General features: G+C 40.8%; 1 protein-coding gene across 13 annotated transcripts in view; it reads left to right on the top strand.

Moving 5' to 3' along the window:
- Positions 1-225: 225 nt before the first annotated feature.
- Positions 226-19,160, top strand: part of LDB2 (LIM domain binding 2) — a 373,064-nt gene continuing 354,129 nt past the window's right edge. For 5 of the 13 annotated variants that reach the window (XM_057502117.1, XM_057502120.1, XM_057502119.1 and 2 more), the window contains exon 1: positions 227-581. In XM_057502117.1, coding sequence (XP_057358100.1) covers positions 450-581 — 132 coding nt within the window. In that variant the 5' untranslated portion in view covers positions 227-449. Of the gene's footprint in view, positions 582-19,160 lie in introns of all 13 variants that reach the window. The other 8 variants (XM_036921062.2, XM_036921070.2, XM_036921069.2 and 5 more) reach the window with 4 other exon arrangements.

The following is a 19,160-nucleotide window of genomic DNA, read 5'->3' as shown; positions in this document are numbered from 1 at the left end:
ATATGCTAACAAGCTTAGCAATCAGGTTGTGAAGGGTCCTGGCTGGAGGAAAAAAATTAAAACCAAACCTTAGACCTCTGTCAGACTGTGAGGAGAATTATATTTTTGAACTAGTCTACAGTGTGGACAGGAAATGACCTCTCCACAAACTGCTTCTTTAAAAACAAGCAGTGGTGCCTAAAGCTATCCAGCGTCCCTCCCTCCCTCCCTGCGTCCCTCCCTCCTCTCCCGCGCTCCCTCCCTCCTCTCTCGCTCTCCCTCTCCTCTCCTGCTATAGAGGGCTCCAACAGCAGTTCCCCGCCAGTGTGTTCAGCCTGCCTGCCTGCCTCTGTGTGTGTGCGCGCGAGCGTGTGCGTGCGTCTACTTTGTACTGTGAAGAACACAGCCCATGTGCTCTGCATGGACGTTACTGATAATCTGTTTAGCTTGATTTTCGACAAGCAGGCAAGATGTCCAGCACACCACATGACCCCTTCTATTCTTCTCCTTTCGGCCCATTTTATAGGAGGCATACACCATACATGATACAGCCAGAGTACCGAGTCTATGAGATGAACAAGAGACTGCAGTCTCGTACAGAGGTAAGTACTTCAGCCTGGGGTGTGTGTGTGTGTGTGTGTGTGTATTTTTTTTTTTTAAGCTGTGTTTGGGCTTTTCCTGGGTTGCTGGCTGAATTCTGTGGGAAGTGTCCCACTAGATACTACCACGTACGTGGAAATGAGCGCCGGGATGAATCCACTAGTTTGAACGCTGGGTTTCCAGGCACAGCAACTCTTGGAGCTGGGGACAGTTTCTGCCTGAATCTTGAAATAGACAACCCAGCACTTGATTCGCGTGCCGGGTCTCCAGAAATGCTGCTCTCCCAGAACTCCGGGTTTTGCAGGCTCCGAGTCAGTCCCGTTACTGTTTCTTGAGATGTAATTGCAAGGTATTTTGTGATCATTTGCATTTGGTATGACAATCTTTTACCAAATCCCAGAGGAAGTCTGCTTTGACCTGCATTTGCTTTTCAAAGTCATCAAAATTGAAGTGAAGGGGGCAGGAGAGTAACCCCACATACTTTTCAGAACTAGTCCTGGAGGGACACGTTTGTGTATTTGCGTGTTAAATTCAGAAACCAGTTGCATGGGGCAAGGGGATTGTTGACTTTCTCCTCCTCCTGATGGAGCGTCTCCGAAGGAGCTCTGCCTTCCAGTGGAGCTGGCTCAACATTCAAGTGAGCTCTAGTTTTGCAAATTTGTGATCTGGTGCCTGCGAGAGGGACCCTCAGCCCCCTGGGCCAGCAACTCTGGGAGCCGAGAGCACAGGACTTTGAGAACTTTGTCAATGCAAAACTCCAGACTGCCTCTTGCAATTTAAATATTTAATGCCAGATGACTTTTCCTGTGTGCTAGGTAGGCTGGCAGGTCGTGCTGCTGGGCTCTTCATTTGCCTGTAAGTTGGGGGTTTTGTGTTGAAGTCTTCTGAGGAGTTTGCTAGAGGTGCCCCAAAGTCACTTCAGGAAGTAGAAATCGCTGGGAATTCCGTCTTCTCCGTAGAGTACAAATTCCTGGAGGGTTGATGGCAGAGAGATTTTAGGGAATAGCTTTGGTGGAATTTTAGATTGACAATTGGCTCCTAGCTCTGAAACGGGACTCAATTAAGGTTTTATGATAAATTAAAACACACTTGCTTAAATTATCAACAGAGCCATGGAGAATTCGTGACGTTTAATGTATTTAATACAGCTACCGAGATGTGACAGGCTCTCTGATTGGCTCCCTGCTGGACAAGGACTGGTGTTTTTAAAAAAACTGGGTTGTCTTTATCACTGCTCTTTTCTTTATTTGTTAATGTACAATAGATGTCAAATATACTTCTTGATACTGTTGCTCTCTCCAGAAGCCAGTAGCTTTTCCAGAAGTGTAAACTCTGTTTTTCTTAGGGTGGCGAGCTGTTGGCAGTAACGATACTATTTGTGTGTGTGTGTGTGTGTGTGTGTGTGTGTTATAGTTTGTATATTTCAGTCGGATCTTTGCAACTGTGTTGGAATCTTATATTCCTGCCTAAACTATTGGTGGTTGTAGTTTGCTTTCAGAATTAGGAGGATAGAAAATGTCTTATAGTTCAGGCACACATTAATTACAATGCAAATTTGGGATTAAAAAGTCTTAAAATATGATTCGTTTAAATAAGAGAACAGGGGCCATCATGGCTCAATTCTGGAACAGCAACAAGATTGAAAGATAGCCCATGTCCACCTTACATTTTAGAAAGTTTTTGAGGAGTTGTGGAAAGATTTTCACCCATTCCTCCTTGGTTAGCAGAGCAGACAGATTTCTCTCGTAACTGTGTTCGCTTATGCCCCTAAATTATCACCTGGGCACTTCTGAACCAGGAGACTTATCTGGGAGGCTTCTCTATCCTGACACTTAGAAAAACCTGCACGATGCAATTAGATCTCCACGTTGGTTTCACACTTAAGGGAAAAATCTCTGAGAAGTCCCCCATTCGTAGAATGTTTCTTAAAAATGGCACATTATTTTTTGTGAGAGCTAAACTCAGAAACTCCTAACTTTTGGATCGTGGGATATTACTTTTAAAGATTTTCCTCTGAGTAGAAAAAAAGTGTTTCATAGCTCAAAAACTGGAAAGGAAAGCCTGCTATAAAAAATCATAAAGATTTTTTAAAACTTCTCTATGACAAAAAAGCACTGTGAATTGTTCCCTAGTATATTCTAGAGCCAACCCCAAACATTTTCCCCCTTAAGTAGGTCTTTTTTATAATTATCCAAATATTTGCCCTGACACTTCTTTTTTCTTTGCCAAGCAGTAAATGATGTCATGAACCCAAGGCCATAAAGTTGTTTTCATTTCATATGAAAAAAAAAAGGAGAAAATCAAATAATTGCTCCTTAAGTAGTTTAAATATAAGCATTAAATATTAAATTGTGATCATAGTTTGTAATTGGAAAAGAAAATATTTAAGAAAAAAATAACTTTTCATTAAAAAGTTATACCTTGCCTATACCAATGATGATTATTTACGAGAAAGTTGTTCTGAGCCTTAGATGGGGATTGGTTAGAATAAAATACAATAGTACCCAGCAAGAGTTACAGTTTATGCACACACAAAATCAACTAGATTGTTGAGTAATTACTTGCAGAATTTAACCAGTGCATCCAACAGTTGTGGACAAGAGACTCACCCCTCTTTCCTCTCTCTCTTTTTTGGCTCCTGCTTTTATATTACAGTGTTATTTAACTGATTCCTAAACACACACACACACACACACACACACATCTGGGTAGTATCTTCAACTCTTCATTCCATTTTGAACATAGACGTGGCTGGAAAAAAATTATAGCAAATCAGTTTGTGATGAATAAATTGCTCTCAAGTTTGTAGAAATCTCCTAGAAACCTTCTTCATAGAAAAGACAATGTACTAAAGAAACCGGGCGTTTACCTGTTCTCCTTCCATAGTTGACCCCCAGGGCATTACTTCCTGGGGACTGATGCTTTTCTTCCAATTAAATCAAATCAGCCCTCCAGAAGCTGGGTGGTTTTAGTTTAAGGGGCATTGGATTGTGAATTAATCCCATGTCTGACTTGTTTCTATCACTAACTAGTTTGCATGGATCATGGTTCCTAATTTGAAAATTACCTGTGATAATACACCTTTAATTTAAAAATTTGGATTCTACAAAAGCCCTGGGTTTGGCGTTCTTAAGTAAAGAAAGTATCGTGATCGAGAGTAAAAAGAGCACAGACATTATTTCTTTGCCCATGGTATTTAGTTCAAGATCATAAATGGTACGGAAATAATCGGGTAATAGTGGAGATGTTGAAGGCAGAAATCCTGCCAGTCCTGTTTAAAGTCCTGTTTAAAGTTAAAACTGCTTAGAGCAAGCAGTTACTGGGACAAAGTAGGTACTCAGTAAACATTTGTTAACTAGCTGACCCATGGCAGATAAGGTGAAAGAAGAGTTGGAGATCTATGGCTTTGAAATGAGCACCTTGCCTGAGAAACACAATTCTGATACCTTTGGGGGCCTGGCACCTCCTGCAGCTGCTGTGGGCATCTGCTTCCCATTCCCCTAAAAGTGCTCATCCCCAAATCTCCACATTCATTTTATCATGAGGTAAGTTATATCCCTAATCTTTGTGGCAAAGGCTAGCTAGTACCTAACATTATAGGACCTCATCTCTTTTTGATGGAATATGAATGCATTACAAAGCAAACAAAAACAACACAAATATGTTTTAAATGCGGTTGGCTGTTCTGGGAAATAAAATTTCTTTACAACATCAGAATTTCAGTGGAATTTCATAAAGAAATGTGTGGGTGTTTCACATCCTTCTTCCCCCATGATGGTTAAGAGAAACTCAGTGAGCTTTGCGTCACTATTGGTCACTGTATGCAGTAGGTAGAGGTTACATTTTCTGCAGTGTATGCTGTCATGAATCGACCTTATGTCTTCCACAACTCATCTGAATGGTCTTGCTGCCCCAGATGTGTTTTGGAAGAACACAACTCCACAATTACATGGTCTAACATTATACACACAGTATAGTCAGATACAGTATAAAAATATGTTCTAAAGATTTCAGAATTTGTTCTGTAAAAAGCTTCAATAATAACAAAAACTATATATTTTTTTCATTTCCTGAGGTCTGAACTCTGAGATGAAAATATAGGTAAAACATGAGACATAGCATAGTGACCTTCATTTATAGTGAACAGATTTCACCATGTTGGCTAAATGATAACAGGATTCAAGAAAGTTTAACAAGTTATACAAATCTTTGTTATTGTAGGTAACTTTTCTATGTCTGTGCCTTCCTTCAAATGACCAAAAATTTCTCCATTCCAATGACGATTTTTTTTTCATACTGGCAATATGCTAATTTTAATACAATACCACAAACTCCAGGAAAGTGTGCGTTCCATTATGCATTTCTGCTGGTTTGAGATTTTTCTTTTATCAGTATTACACATTCCACTCCAAAACAGAAAACCGTGATTACAATTGGAAGCCACACACACAAGGTTTATATTAGAATTATGGTTTTTAGTTTTACAGCATTTAATATGAACATGAAAAATGTTTGAAGACCTTGAAATTTAAATCTGCTGCTTTCACCCCTCCCAGTTTAATTCTCAAACTCCCCGGAGAGGGTGTGGGAGCGGGTGGGGGTCTGTCTTTTCTTTCAGCTACATTTTTATATACTTCAGTCACAGGGCTTCACATTGTAACATCATGTTTATTCATGGGATAGCTTAGTATCATTGATGTTCAGATGGAGTGTAGTTAAAATGAGATTAGGTATTTTGGATAGGTGAAAAAAAAAGAAAAACGCTTTGTGATAACTTGGATTTTTTCTCCCCCTAGAAATTTAGAAAAATGTTGCTGTTACTCGGAGGCATATGAATGATTTTCAGTGTTAAGCAGAACTTTCCAAGTTTTCGAAGGGGGTTAGTGAAGAGTGGGGGGAGGGGACGTTGGTAGTGGTAAGGAAAGCTATTTTGAAAATGTTAAATGAAACCAAAAGTGCAGTTTTAAAAATGAAAACTTCCAAACTCTCTTATTTTTCAAGATCTCTACATGGCCTCAGAAAACAAATTGCAGGACTCTTGTACCGATTTTATTTTCCTGAGGTCTTTTTCTTCTTTCCATTTTCTTACTATGGGAACTGTTTTTAATTAAAAATTGCTGCAAACTAACTAGTAGTAGGAGGCTAAGAAGCCAAAAAAGAAAAAGAAAAGCTCTCAACTCACGTTCAACACAGATTCTTATCAGTTAAAAAATCAATGTGCATTTAAATTTCTCCCTTTTTTGGTGTGTAAATTATGATACAGGATTTAAAACAGTGTACATTTTTTATGCATTTAGCTTTTTGTTTGGGTTTCAGAAATAAATTAATTTAAATTGTATGGAGTACTGGGCTATAAATCTCCTTTTATTACATTTGTCCACATTAACTCATTTTTCACAAGAAACACAGAACACCCCTTTTCTGAGCAAGGAAAACATAAAACAACCAACCCCAAACATCCAACTTTATATTTCATCAAGAACAAGACTCACAGACTTATTTGAATTTGGTTTGTGGGTCTCAAGATGTAGTTGATCTGGGAAAACAATTTCTTTTTGAAAATGTTGGAAAACAGAGCTTTAAAAAATATTCAACTGATGTACGTACTACATAAACCTTTGTCATTTTCTGACCAAGATTTATTTTCCTTCGTTTCTTTCTTCCCTTCCTTCTCTTCTTCCTTTCTTATCAATTTGAGCCTAGATTTAAAAAAATTAAATTTTAGCAGCATGCAGTTGAACATAAGCGGCTATTAATACTTAAAACTCAATCACGCCTTCCAAGAATTTCCGTACGTCAGGCAATGACAATGCCTGAGTCTGGAAATTCAGAGCTGATCAAGACATTTCTGTCCTCTAGAGACTTACAATTTTGTAATGAAGGGAGACATACAAACCAACTCTTATAAGAAGGTGCCATGATAAATGAATCAACAGGGCCTTTTGGGTGGATTCTTGCGCTCGTGTATATCCACCTTTCTGAACGGTGCTCATGAGCTACTAAGCAGCATCTATGGAGTGTTCACTCTGTGTTGGGCAGGGTGCTAAGTGCTTTCTGCAGTTCAACTCATGTAACCCTCATTATCACCTCCTGAGATAGGTCCGACTAACATCCAAATTTTCACTGATGAGGAAACAAAGGGTTAAGTAAATTGTCCCAGGTCAAAGGGAATAGTTTAGTTTTAGAAGTTGTGCCAATAACTACTCTGCCAGAGCACCTCTCTTGAGATGCAAAATAGCTAGAATTCTGGTTCCACCTACAGAAATTTATTAGGTGAACACATCCATGTTTTCCTGGGACAGGTTGACTTTGGCAATGACTGGACAGTTGACCCCACCCACCCAACTTGGTTTGACTGTTTATCTCTCAAATGCCTGACTCATTTCAAAAGGGACCATGTGAAATTCCAAAGATAATCCATTATTTAAGTTTATTTATTTATCCTAAGTTCTAAGTCCCAGTACTCAGTAAATCCTCTACCTGACCACTTAAATGACCCCCTCCCCTGGTCACCTCGGTTATAATTACCTTTCTCCCCACTCACATTCTAGCACGTGCCCTGAAGATTTTCTTTATCAGGCATGTGCAACTACAGCAAGTGAATATTTTCTTGCTTCTAGTTTATTTCTTAAGTGTCTGCTTTCTCTTGATGAAATCTAATCTGCGTGGAGGGCAGGGAACTCATTTGTCTTGTTCACAGCGGCCCCTCCCCTCAGTGCCACAAGGCACATAGTTGATATGTAAAATATATCTGTTGAATAAAGGCAATGAAGCTGTAATATCACTCTATCCAGACTGACCCTGGAATTTGCCTCGAATCTCACCAACAATCGCCTACAGTTATGGCTGGAAGAGAAGCTGTGAGCCTACCAGCCTGGTGAGCGTTCACTGATGGAATGCTGGGCCAGAGCTGCAGAAGAGAGAAGACTGAGAAGGATCCTTCTGGGAAGGTCGTGTTGGCTGCAGAATTCTGCCCTCTGGATGGTGTGGATCTGCTGGGAATCCCCTGACTGCTGATTAAAAATATTTATATTTATTCCAGTGTTTTGTTTTTTTTTCTCATTTGATATTTCCATCACTTCTCCTTCTTTGGATCTACTTGGGGGTCCACAGTCATGAATTATGGTATGACTATGATAATACCATACATTTCCTAGAGTACTTTGCATTTCGGCAGAGTGCTTTCAGGGCCATCAATTAGCTATTTGAAGTGGTTTGCACAACAGAAAATACACGAAGTTATGTTAGAATATGAGGTTGTGGTCTGTAGTGACTTAGCATTTGCTAATTGTATGGTGTGTGTGTATGTGAGACAGACAAAGAGACAGAGAGATGCGTTTGCCCCAATCATACTGTGTTTGTGTGTGCACCTTCTGGCTAGGGAATCGCACAGCTTTTTCCACCAGTGTTTTCCCCTTGACATGCCTGGAATGTAAAGTTCTGAAGTGTGATGTATAATAAGTCAGATGTGGATGCAAACCCTGGGTCTGCCTCTTTGCTTGCTGTGTGATCTTAGGGAAGCTTCTTAGCTTTTCTGAGCCTTCCTTTTCTTAGCCTGAGTTTTAGGTTGTTGGGGGTGAATGGCTAATGCAGCTAAAATGCCTGACACAGCAGTTTCGTTCTCTGAGGTTTCAGTTACTTGCCGTCAACCACGGTCTGGGCGCAGCCGATCCTCCTTCTGAGGAATAGTGCGTGGGAAGTTCAATAGTAGCCTAGCTCTACATTACAATGTCTATGTCATTCACATCATTTCATCGCAGCACGTTTGCATTTTATCACCTCACGTCATCAGGAGAGGAAGAAGGGTAAGTTCAGTACAATACGATATTTTGAGAGACAGACAGACAGATGGCATTCACGTAACTTTTATTCACATTCCATTATACAGTTGACTCTGGAACAACATGGGTTGATCCAGGTGGGTCCACTTATATGCGGATCTTTTTCAATAAATATGTTGGAAAATATTTGGGAGATATGCAACAATTTGGAAGAACATTTTCCTTTCTCTAGCTTACTTTACTTTAAGAATATAGTATATAATACATAAAACATACATGCTATGTGTTATTTGCCCTTATGTTATCAGTAAGGCTTCTGTCAACAGAGTGCTATCAGTAAAGTTTTTGAAGAGTCAGAGCTACATTTGAATTTTCAACTGCATGGGGAGTTGGACCCTAGCCCTCACATTGTTCAAGGATCAACTGTACTGTAGTAATTGTTCTATTTTATTATTAGTTATTGTTGTTCATCTCTTACTGTGCTTAATTTATAAATTAAACTTTATCATAGGTTTGTATATATAGGAAAAACAATATATATAGGGTTTGCAATGATCATTTGTGTGTACCATTTTAAAAACAGTATATATATGGTTTTAAGCATCCTCTGGGGGTTTTGGGACTATGTTCCACTGATAAGGGGGTCTCCTATGTATATTAAGTGTTCATGAAATGGCAAATAGGATGACGATCATGGTGATAATTATGCTTCCCTTATTCTCTATCTGGTCAGCAAATTAAGTAGTTTAACTAATGCAAAACTTAGCTCGATTTCCTAAAAGTGTCTTAAAAAATTTTTTTTTTCATGGATTGCACTAGGATGTTTCAATTTAATGAGCAAAATTTGCAATGATTCATTGTAGGATTTGTAGGTCCGGCATTTTCACAATATATGATAAAGCCATCAGAGTTTTTCATTGTTATATAGTAGTGCTGACATGATAATCATATGCCTTCCTGTGGCCATGAGCTCCCCCAAAGTCTAGGTTGTAATTATCTCTTAGCCATGGCTCTGATTAAAAATTAAGAATTGACCAGTGTGTGGGACATGTGCTCTTCTCTCTGTTGGGGAAAAGCTGCGTTCGGGTTTGCTCTGGCTAAGAACTCAGTGGAGACAACAGAACCCTGAAATCTTTCCTGGTACCAGCACCTTTGCAGAGCCATCTACATGGGGGCCCCGAGGAGGACTGGAGTGCACATATCCCCTGGCCTTGACTGGCCTTTTGTCTAAAGAGGAGCACTTCTCAATAGGCAGCCTGGCAGGGACTTCTCCAGGGGAGCTGTGTCAGCTTTGGTCGGGAGCATGAAGCACCACCTGCATGGCTGGACTGATAACAGCGCTGCTGGTTGATCCACTGTGACACCTTGTGGCTTCCTCCTTGACACAGTGAAAATGCACGTGGGTGGCTCTGGTGATGTGCTGAATGGCACTGTGCAGTAGCTTTCCTGCCAGAGGGATAAGTTGGTGGGTAGTAAAGCCATTCACCTTTGCTTTCCTTGTAGCTGCAACTGGGCGTTACAATCTGCTGATTTGTCCCACTAATTTCAGTGTAGAGACTCCTTGATTTTTCATATTGACTTCTTTAAATTATACATACCTTCCTACATTTCATTTCATTGACCACGTCATCCGTGATTTTTATTTAGAGTTCCACATGAATACAATTTTTTAATCAGCCTTTCTAGAGAAAATCTTACATAGCTCAAACTTAAATTGCCTACATATATCTATATCTATATGCATATATGTATCTATATCTATATCCATCTAATTCCTCTTTTTTTGGAAGAGTAGTGCCCATTAAATTTTGCTTTCTGATATGAGTCATTTCTTAGAACTCATGAGGATTTTATCTTGAGACTGAAAATTGGCTTGGCAAGCAAAAGCTAAGCTAATAAACAAGGCTGACCATTTGTCAGTACGCACAAAAAAACTCTTCTTATGCCTTATAATTTTAGGCCATAATTACCCTGCAGTTAGTTGTAATTTCTTGCATGAAATCGGAATTAAGCAGTTGGTGCATATCACCTACCTTTGAAAGGTTCTGATGGAGAACAGTTGAGGAAGCCTACCACTCCCAAATTAGCTGAATCCTAGAATTTCAGGGCTGGAATAGACAAGAGAGATCATCTAGTCCAGGTTCTTAATTTTGGAAGTGCAGATTCCAGACACAGGTGAAGCTTACCAGGACTAGGAAGTGCTGCCAACTCAGAAGTGGTCTCAGGTTTTCTAAATCATAGCCCTAGTTGCCCAGGTAAAAACCAGAAAGTGTCCAAATTAAACACTCCCACCTCCCACCAACCACTAATTTGTACTTCAACCATACAAAGACTTTCATGTTTTTCAAATCCCTTTCTCCTTTTCCAGTTTTCTAATTGCCCTAAAATGCTTTGATATTGAAAAACACATCACTGACCTTCATTGTTTCAGAATTTATTATTTGAAGTAAAGATGCATATGCTTTAAAACATATGTCTACTTTTTTGATTTTAAAAACATGGTACATTAACAACTTAGAATATTTGAAAATACAACAAAGTTCAAAGTGGTAAATACAAGTTGTCTTTAATTCTATGCAAAAAATTGCTGTTAACATTTTAATATGTAAATCTAATACACAAAAACATATACATCAACCTTTGGGAACATATTGGGTATCCTTTTGAATCCAGCTCTTCTAAGTAGAATTATGAGTATTTAACTATGTTTATACATTTTCTTAATATATAAAGTTTGACTTGCCTGAATTATTTACACATATGTTTATGTTTAAAAATTAACACCATATAGATATTTAAAAGCTATCTGGCTCCTCTGACTTGAACACAACGAATTAGTACTCTTCATCAGTCTTGTCCACCAGTAGGTGGAGGGAGGTAGGTACTAAGTTAGTTATGTGACTATTATGATTACCGCTAACACTTAATACTAGTCAAAAACCTTACACCCAGGGCACTCTGTATCCTTTTAAGAACAGTTTCCCCTCCCATTTGAGGGGAGATCCTTTTATCCCCCATTTTTCTTTCTCTTGTATTATTTCTGAGTCGAGACAGCTAGCAGGGTCTGTAAATCACAAGATTTTTGTACAATTCATGCTGGGAAGAGGGGGTTTGAATTAACATTAAGAGCTAGAACCAGTAGGTTGAGATATAGCAAGTTAATTTATGACACCATTTGAAGGAGGTATTTTCGATTCAAGAGGAAAAGTAGTATCTCAAAAACATGGGCTATGTCATGAGTTGTATGAGTGTTATCTTATTTTCTTTACTGGATTGAAGAGATCTTTGAGGTCAGGTACTATCTTATTTATGTCCATATCCTTCATGACAATTGATATTCACTGTGGCCGTAAGTGGTCTTCTTTGTAAAGGCACATTTCGCTGAGGCAGCCATTTTGTAACCAGATTCTGAATTATCACTGTTTTAATATGGGGCATATGCATTTTATAGATAAGCCTCATACACACGTGCTTCTGTTGCAAGGCTTTGGTATGCAATAAGGCTATTTCCCCTACCATAGCCTTAGCATTAAATGATTAACTTCTAAAGTCATACAGACTTTCTTTTCTACTTAGTATTTGTGTGACCTTGAGTAAATTAGTACCTTCTGTGCTTAGTTGCCCTGATGGGTAACATGGCCATGATGATAGAAACGATGTCTGAGTTTTTATGAGGATTGAGTGAGATAGTTTTTATAAGTGGTTAGCATAGTGCCTGCACCCTTTAAGTCTTAACTGTTATTCTCGTAGCTTATTTGTTTTGTGGATGTTGCACATCTACCTTCTGTACTGTTGCTGGTCTGGAGATGAAAGGGCCGCGTCCTTGGCATGAAAGAGCTTAGTGAGGGTACAGCGAGGGTTTGTAGGAGGCAGGGTCTTGAGGAACTAGGGGGAATTTGCCAGTTGGAGACGGGTGGTGGGAAGGATGTTTCTGGCAGAAAGAACAGTGCATACACAGAAATTGAACTTTGGAGGTTGAGGCTCTGAGGAGCACAGTCGGGGTTTAGGGCTGGGGGTGTATGTCTGAGTGTGTGTCTGGGGCTGGGGTTGCTGAGGGTGGTAGGAAGTAAACCTGGGGAGGCAGTGGGGGTCAGATCGCCAAGGCTTTGGTGTGCTGAGCTGGCGCCTTTCGTCTTCATCCTTACAGACCGTCTATGGGACTTTAGCATGAGTGCACTCGGGACCATGGTGTGAGTATTTAATTTCTCTGTGCCTCGGTTTCCTCATCTGGAAAGTGACACAACAGCAGCCCTCACCTCATGGGGTTGTTTTAGGGAATTTAATGAGGTAAGGCCTGTAGGCTCTTAGACCAGCACCTGGTACATGGTAAGGATTAAATCAACATTCGCTTCTATATCAGGCAAAGGGAACTGATGAAGGTAGTTTTTTTTCTTATTCTGGATCGGGGTGGAGCAATTTTATCTGCCTTTGAGCAAGATCCCTCTGGTCACTTTGCGGAGGGTGGCCTGCCAGTCTGTCTTGGAGGGTATTTGTCTGCTGAGAGGGAGGAATCAGTGGATGAGGAGATGCACAAAGGAAAAATTACACACACTTACTGCCTGACTGAGCTATTTTTAGCCTAGTGTGTCTGAAGCAAAGGATGGATTTTCATGGCATTTTTTTTTTAAGATGCAAAATCACCGTAAGCCAAGGTTATGCAATTGCTCAGGGACACTTTATTTGTCCACCAGCAAGGCCCTGAACATGGTCCATGAAACTTTTAGGAGCCATTTTAGAGAGTGGGTCCCCCTGGGCTCCAGCCCTGACCTTTCCTCCTGCTTTAGCAGAACTGGGAAAGCAGGAGTGATGTGGTGTGGCTTCTGGGAAAACCCCCTTAGCTGGCAGCTAGCCTGGCACTAGGATCCCCTGGTGACATGATTGCGAGTCAAGTGGAAAAGCTGAGTGGGGAGAGAGAAGACGGAGAGGACTGAAGTCCTACCCCATCCACGTACCATGAGTCTCTGAGACTCAGTTTCCATGGTGGTAGAACAACAATATTTCAACATCACAGGGGCATCTTTAACTCACAGTGAGGCTGTGGAGGTCGCTTGCCAAGACTGGGTGGTTGGGCAGTGGCTCTTCCCTTCCCCACGTGGTGCTTCATGACGCTTCGCGGGCCCACAGGCTTTTGTTCATTTTAGGGGTATGTTTCCCGACCTCCTCTCATTCCTTCTTTCCTCCCTAAACTTGAGCCGATAGCCTTGCATAAATCTTTTCCTTTCCTGCTGACCCTATTTCCTCCTCTGACAGCTTTGGTTTAGATGAGATTTGAACAACAAGGGTCGTTCTTCAGCCGCAAAGTCTCTGATTCTCATTAGGTGGACTGTTTGTTTCTGTTTTTAATCTACCACATTAAAAATAAAATCAAGATAAGTCACGTGTTACTGACTCGAGCCACCTTCTCTCTCTCTCCCACCTTTGCTGGTGACGAGAGCTTGCTGAGTCCCAGCGGCTCTCTTTTGCACAACGGACCGGCTGGAGCTGGGGAACCACACTTCATCTCGAAATGCTCTGTGCGCCATTGTCTTGAAACCCACATGTGGAAGGAGGCCCAGGGATTGTTTTTTTCCGGCCATGATAAAAGAACCTCAAAATGAAAATGCAGGATATACTAACATTACAGAGTTTAGTGGGGTACCCCATCTTGGTTTTTTTTTTTTTTCTTTAGAAAGGTTAAAATTCATCTGAATCAAGACTAGAAAATAAGCTTAAGGTGTTAGGTTATTCTGTGAAGACTGTTAATGCCTGTTGGCTAAGTGCATTAAACTGCTTTGAAATGATTACTTGTGTGTACCATTTTAAAAACTGCTTGCTGGGATGGCGATTTAAACCTATTTTTTTGAGACTCAAAACTTTGCATTTGTGGAAAAATATATTGTATTTGAAACAAATAAACATTAAAGTATAGCTTACTGTATTTCTGGGTGTTTGTCTGAAAGGAAAATATGTCAAGACATTTATAGTTTGAAACTGAAATCTCTGCCCTAATTCACTTCATTGCATTGCCGAGGAGCCCAGCCATGCATAATATTACCAGGTCTCTGGGGCCCTCCTTGAAGGGATACCAGGTACTCTTGGTATAACGAGAGAATGGAGGAGGTGGGAGAGAATGGATGGGGAATTGTTTCCGGTCCTAACCCTCTGTTTCCTGTGATTTTTTTTTTTTAATGGAGGCCGGGGTAAAGAAGAGAAGAAAATAATTTTGCTGTTACTTTTACTATGGCTTTGATTTTAATACAATTAAAGAATTAGCATTTCCTGGGGCATTACAGTGGTGTCTGTGATGGATTTCACTGGCTTATTCATCTCTCTATAACTTACTGAGTTTTTTAGTATGTGCTCAGTGATGCAGGATTACACAATCCCTGCCCTCAGGATGCTCCTAGCCTAGTGGGGAAGCTAGCCAGCTACGCATCTACTTACGGTGAAGGGTGACAGGTGTCTGGATGGGCAAGACCAGGCTCTTGAGAGCAGGGAGGATGGAAGTTCTGCCAGGAGGGATTGTAGTATTGTGACACACACACATATATCCACGCATATGTGTGCGCACTCATACTCTAAATGGCTTATGTTATGTAATAAATTATGACCCCAAATTCATATTTTTAATGTAGGGCACTCCTAACTTTTTGATGCCACTAAGTATCTGGTGATCTTTAGAGAAATTAAGCTGCTTAACTATCCAAAAACAGGGAGCTAAAGCCATGCAGCATTAATGCTCTGGAGATGGCTGCAGCCCCGTCCCTTCACGTAATGTGATCTAAACCCCAGATGAGGGAGAGAGAAAAAAGGGAGCTTCTCTAAGCCTACTTAACAGCCAAGACATAACAAAAATAATCCTTTTCTTTTCCTCAGCCATGAGAAATTGTCTGTGTATAGGGTAGAAAACTTCATCCTCACCAAGGAGTTGATTGTAGTAATTTTCATAAAGCTTCCAGCTTGTTACTTAGTGAATCTTACAAAAACAAACAAACAAACAAACAAAAAAACCCATCCAACTATGGTATATAGCAAGATGATAAGGAGGGAAGTTTAGGAAAAAAAAACACACAAAGCCTTGAATGGTTAGGAGCCCATGAAACTCGAAGGCAGGAGATGGGGTGAGAGGAAAAGGAAACTCAAATGTTCAACAGGAACAGTGATAATCATAGTGAGCATTTGCTGATGGTCTGCTGTGCACCAGTCCCACAGCTGTGCGCTTCGCATCGCCGTGTCAGTGAAGCGGCACACCAGTGCAGCGAGTGGTATTACCACTTCAATTTCTCAGATGAGGAAACGAGATGAGAGAGTCTTAGTCCTCAGCCCCGGGTTTCACCATGAGCAGGAGTTGTCCTGTGGCTTGAACCTGGGAGTGCCCAAGTCTGGAGCTGATCTTTCCCTCTCAATTCTCCTGACTCTCCAGACGCTGCCCTGTTTTACAGATAAAGAAACAGTCCCAGAGAGGTTAAAGCAAGACTTAGGTGCTACTGTGAAGCAGGACTAAAAGCCTTATTGCTTGCTGATTGATGATTTTGTCCAAGCCTCTAGCACATGTTTATGTGACTTGATAAAAGCCACTACCTGGGGTGAGCCTATGGCCTTTTTGTGCAAAGGGAAAGCTTTCTGGTCTCCCTGGCAGATACTAGCCCAAAAACACTTAGCAAAGTGTCTTGGATTTCAGCCCCCTCCTCCTATCCCCTAGGCCAATTGCCTTTTTGCAGTCGGGAAATTGCCCAACTGCACAATAAAGCCTATTTTTGTTTAAACATTCAGAGTCTAGTACAGGGTCTGGAATCTGATTGACATTCACTAAATATCGATTGAACACATGAAGAATTTTAAAAACAGTGTCATTAGAATGCAATGAATAAAGTAGCATTTTTGGGCTATGTGTCATGGAGAAAGTTGGACTGGAATTGGTTCTTTAAGGAATAATAGGATTTGCATATGTTGGGGAAGAAGAAGGGCATCTCATTTGGAAGAAACAAAGGCCTGAGATGCCACCAAGCAACCAGGTCTGGGGCAAGAGTAGAGTGTGGTTGGCCGAGCTCTGCTCAGGGAAGTCTCCACAGGAATGAAGAGAGTTGCTTACCCCAAGGAGGCATCGTTCCCGCTGCAGCCCAGGCTTGGCCCTGTGGCTATAGACTACAGTGCGAATGGGGCTTCCTGGAGTTGTTAAATTGCTTCCTGTTTCTGGTGGAGACACCCTGCCTTTTCTGCTCCCTCTGTGTTAGACTTCTCCAGAGAAACAGAACCAGTAGGATCTCATGATCTCTACCTTTATCTAGGAGGACATTTATTCTAAGGTATTGGTTCATGAGATTATGGGAGATTGGAAGTCCCGTAATCTGTCCTCTGTAAACTGGAGACCTGGGAAACTGGTGGTGTGGTTTGAAGGGCTGCAAGCCAGAGGGCTGATGGCATAGATTCCAGGCTGGATCTTTAGAACCTTGGAACCAGGAGCATCGAGAGCAGAAGATCAATAGCCTAGCTCAAGCAGTCAGGCGGAGTTTATTCAGCCTTCCTGTGCTGTTTTCTATTCAGGTCCCCGCCCAGTTGGATAATGCCCATCCACATTGGGGGAGGGGGCAGCTGATTTACTCAGTTTACCAACTGAAATGCTAATCTCTTCTGGAAACATTTCACAGACACACCCAGAAGTAATGTTTAACCAGGTCATCTGGGCATCCCATGGCCTAGTCTAGTTATACAGAAAAGTAACCATCACACTCTTCCCCTGATAAATTTTTGCCTTCTCTGGTATTATAGAGGGTGGTGGTGGGGGTTCTTGAATGCTTGGCTGGGGAATTAGGATTTGACTTCATACTTATAGGATTGTATGTTTTTGTAAGGTTTTGAGAAGATCCATTAAAATCTTATTCATTCCCTCATTCAATGCATCTACATTGAGTGAGGGCCAGGTTTTTATCATACAGTGGTGTGTAAAAACAGACATGGGCCTTTCTTAGAGGAAACTTACAACCAGGTAAGGGAGACATGCAGCAATTAAATAATCATACTAATTAATATGCAGTTGTAATGAATAAAATGTGCAGAATATAGTAGAACATGCTAAATGCACTAGAGAAATCAAGCATGTTTCTATGAAGCATAAAGAAACTTGATCTATACTGCTGGGAGCAGTGGTTAGGAAAGGCTTCTTTGAGGAGGTGAAATTTTAGCCAAGATTTAAAGAATGAATGAGGTTTAATTAGATAAATGGAATGTGGGGTATCAAGATGGCATTCTAAAGAGGAACAGAAAGTGCAAAGTTGTAATAGGCTGGGGCCAGGTTGTCTGGAGTGCAGAGAGCAAGGAGGAGATGCAAATGCAATCTAAGTTTGCAGATACATGTTGGGGCCAGACCATGTTTGACTGTGGATAGGTCATAGTAAAGATTTTGGCTGTTTAAAAAAAATTTTCCTAAGAGCAATGTGGAATGTGCTCCTTCTGGTTGGGGTTCAAAGGAGGGCGCATCATTGGAGTGGCATTTTGAAAGCATCTCTCAGGCTGCTGAGTGGACAATGATTTGGGAGGATTAAATAGTAGATGTAAGAAGACAAGTTAGAAGGATGATACAGTTTTTCAGGTAAAAGATGACAATGAATTGGATCAACCTGGAGCCCATAAGTGGGGACAGATGATGAGAGTGAATGGCATAATGCTTGGCAATGGCTTGGCTATAGAGGGCATTAGGAGAGGCCTCCAGCCTAACTCTGGGTTACTAGAAGAAGAGTAGGGACTCTTCTCAGGCTTCATCTCTATACATTCTCATCAACAACGGGTACCTATGTCTGTAAGCCCCAAATTAGTGCACTGTTTAATGATTTTCACTCCGCCTGCTTCCCAGAATCCACTTGGAATGGATATGATAGCATCCTCTGTGTCTGCCTCCCCTGAGCTCTGCATTTCCCAAGCCCCTTCCCCTTCCCTATTTTTGATTAGCTTCTATTTTCACGACATGTTTTTCACATACCAGTTTGTTCAACATTCGTTTTCTTTTTTGAAAGCAAAGATTGATGAAGAGTTCATTCTCTTCCCCATTTTTTGAGTCTCATTATTTCCCTGTTTCTTTGTGGTTATTAGTGGTCCTGTTTTCTTTCAAGTGCCTCTTGTCTTTGAAAAGCTCTTGTGACTCTGTTAAGCCCATTTGCCATTTTGTTGGCCTGGCTTTCTTTTCCCTGTAAGTCTTAAGTATGGCATTATGGTTGTCTTGCATCCTCTTCCCCTTCTTCAGGTACAGGTAGAGACACTTCACTACTCTAAGATTGCTAAGCAGTGTCTGACACAATATAGGAACTCAGTAAATATTGGTTGAATTTCTTCCCTTCATTGAATGTGCAGACTTTGATGGAACCACTTAAAATGCTTCTTGTATATGCTCTCCTCCACATCTATATATGTATGTGTATGGCTACCTGAATCCAGGCTTGCCCAGGGGAGACTCACAAAATAATTCATTTCTCTGTGACTCTAGAGCAGAGAAGTGGAATTTCGCCATGCCTGTGGGACTACTTCAAAAGTGTCGGGTGCTTGTCATAAACAATGTATGTCAGTTCGATTGGTTCTTATTGATTCATTTACTTTCCCAATTAGTTTCTTGATGACTTTTGATGTTTTTGCATAATGATTGTGAGTTTCAGTTTCCGCATCTGCTAAATAACAATAATCAGGGAATCTTAAAAAAAAATAGGCACATGTAGAGAAGATGCATTATTCCACATAAGAGAATTGTGCTAGATTCCAAAGATGGCTGAGACTGAGAATAGGAAGGAAAAAAATGATTTGATTGCAATGAGCCCCATGAAGCTCCTTTCAAAA

Source organism: Manis pentadactyla, chromosome 5, assembly GCF_030020395.1.
Source record: "Manis pentadactyla isolate mManPen7 chromosome 5, mManPen7.hap1, whole genome shotgun sequence".
NCBI classification, from domain to species: Eukaryota; Metazoa; Chordata; class Mammalia; order Pholidota; family Manidae; genus Manis; species Manis pentadactyla.
This window is presented reverse-complemented; position numbering and strand designations above follow the sequence as displayed.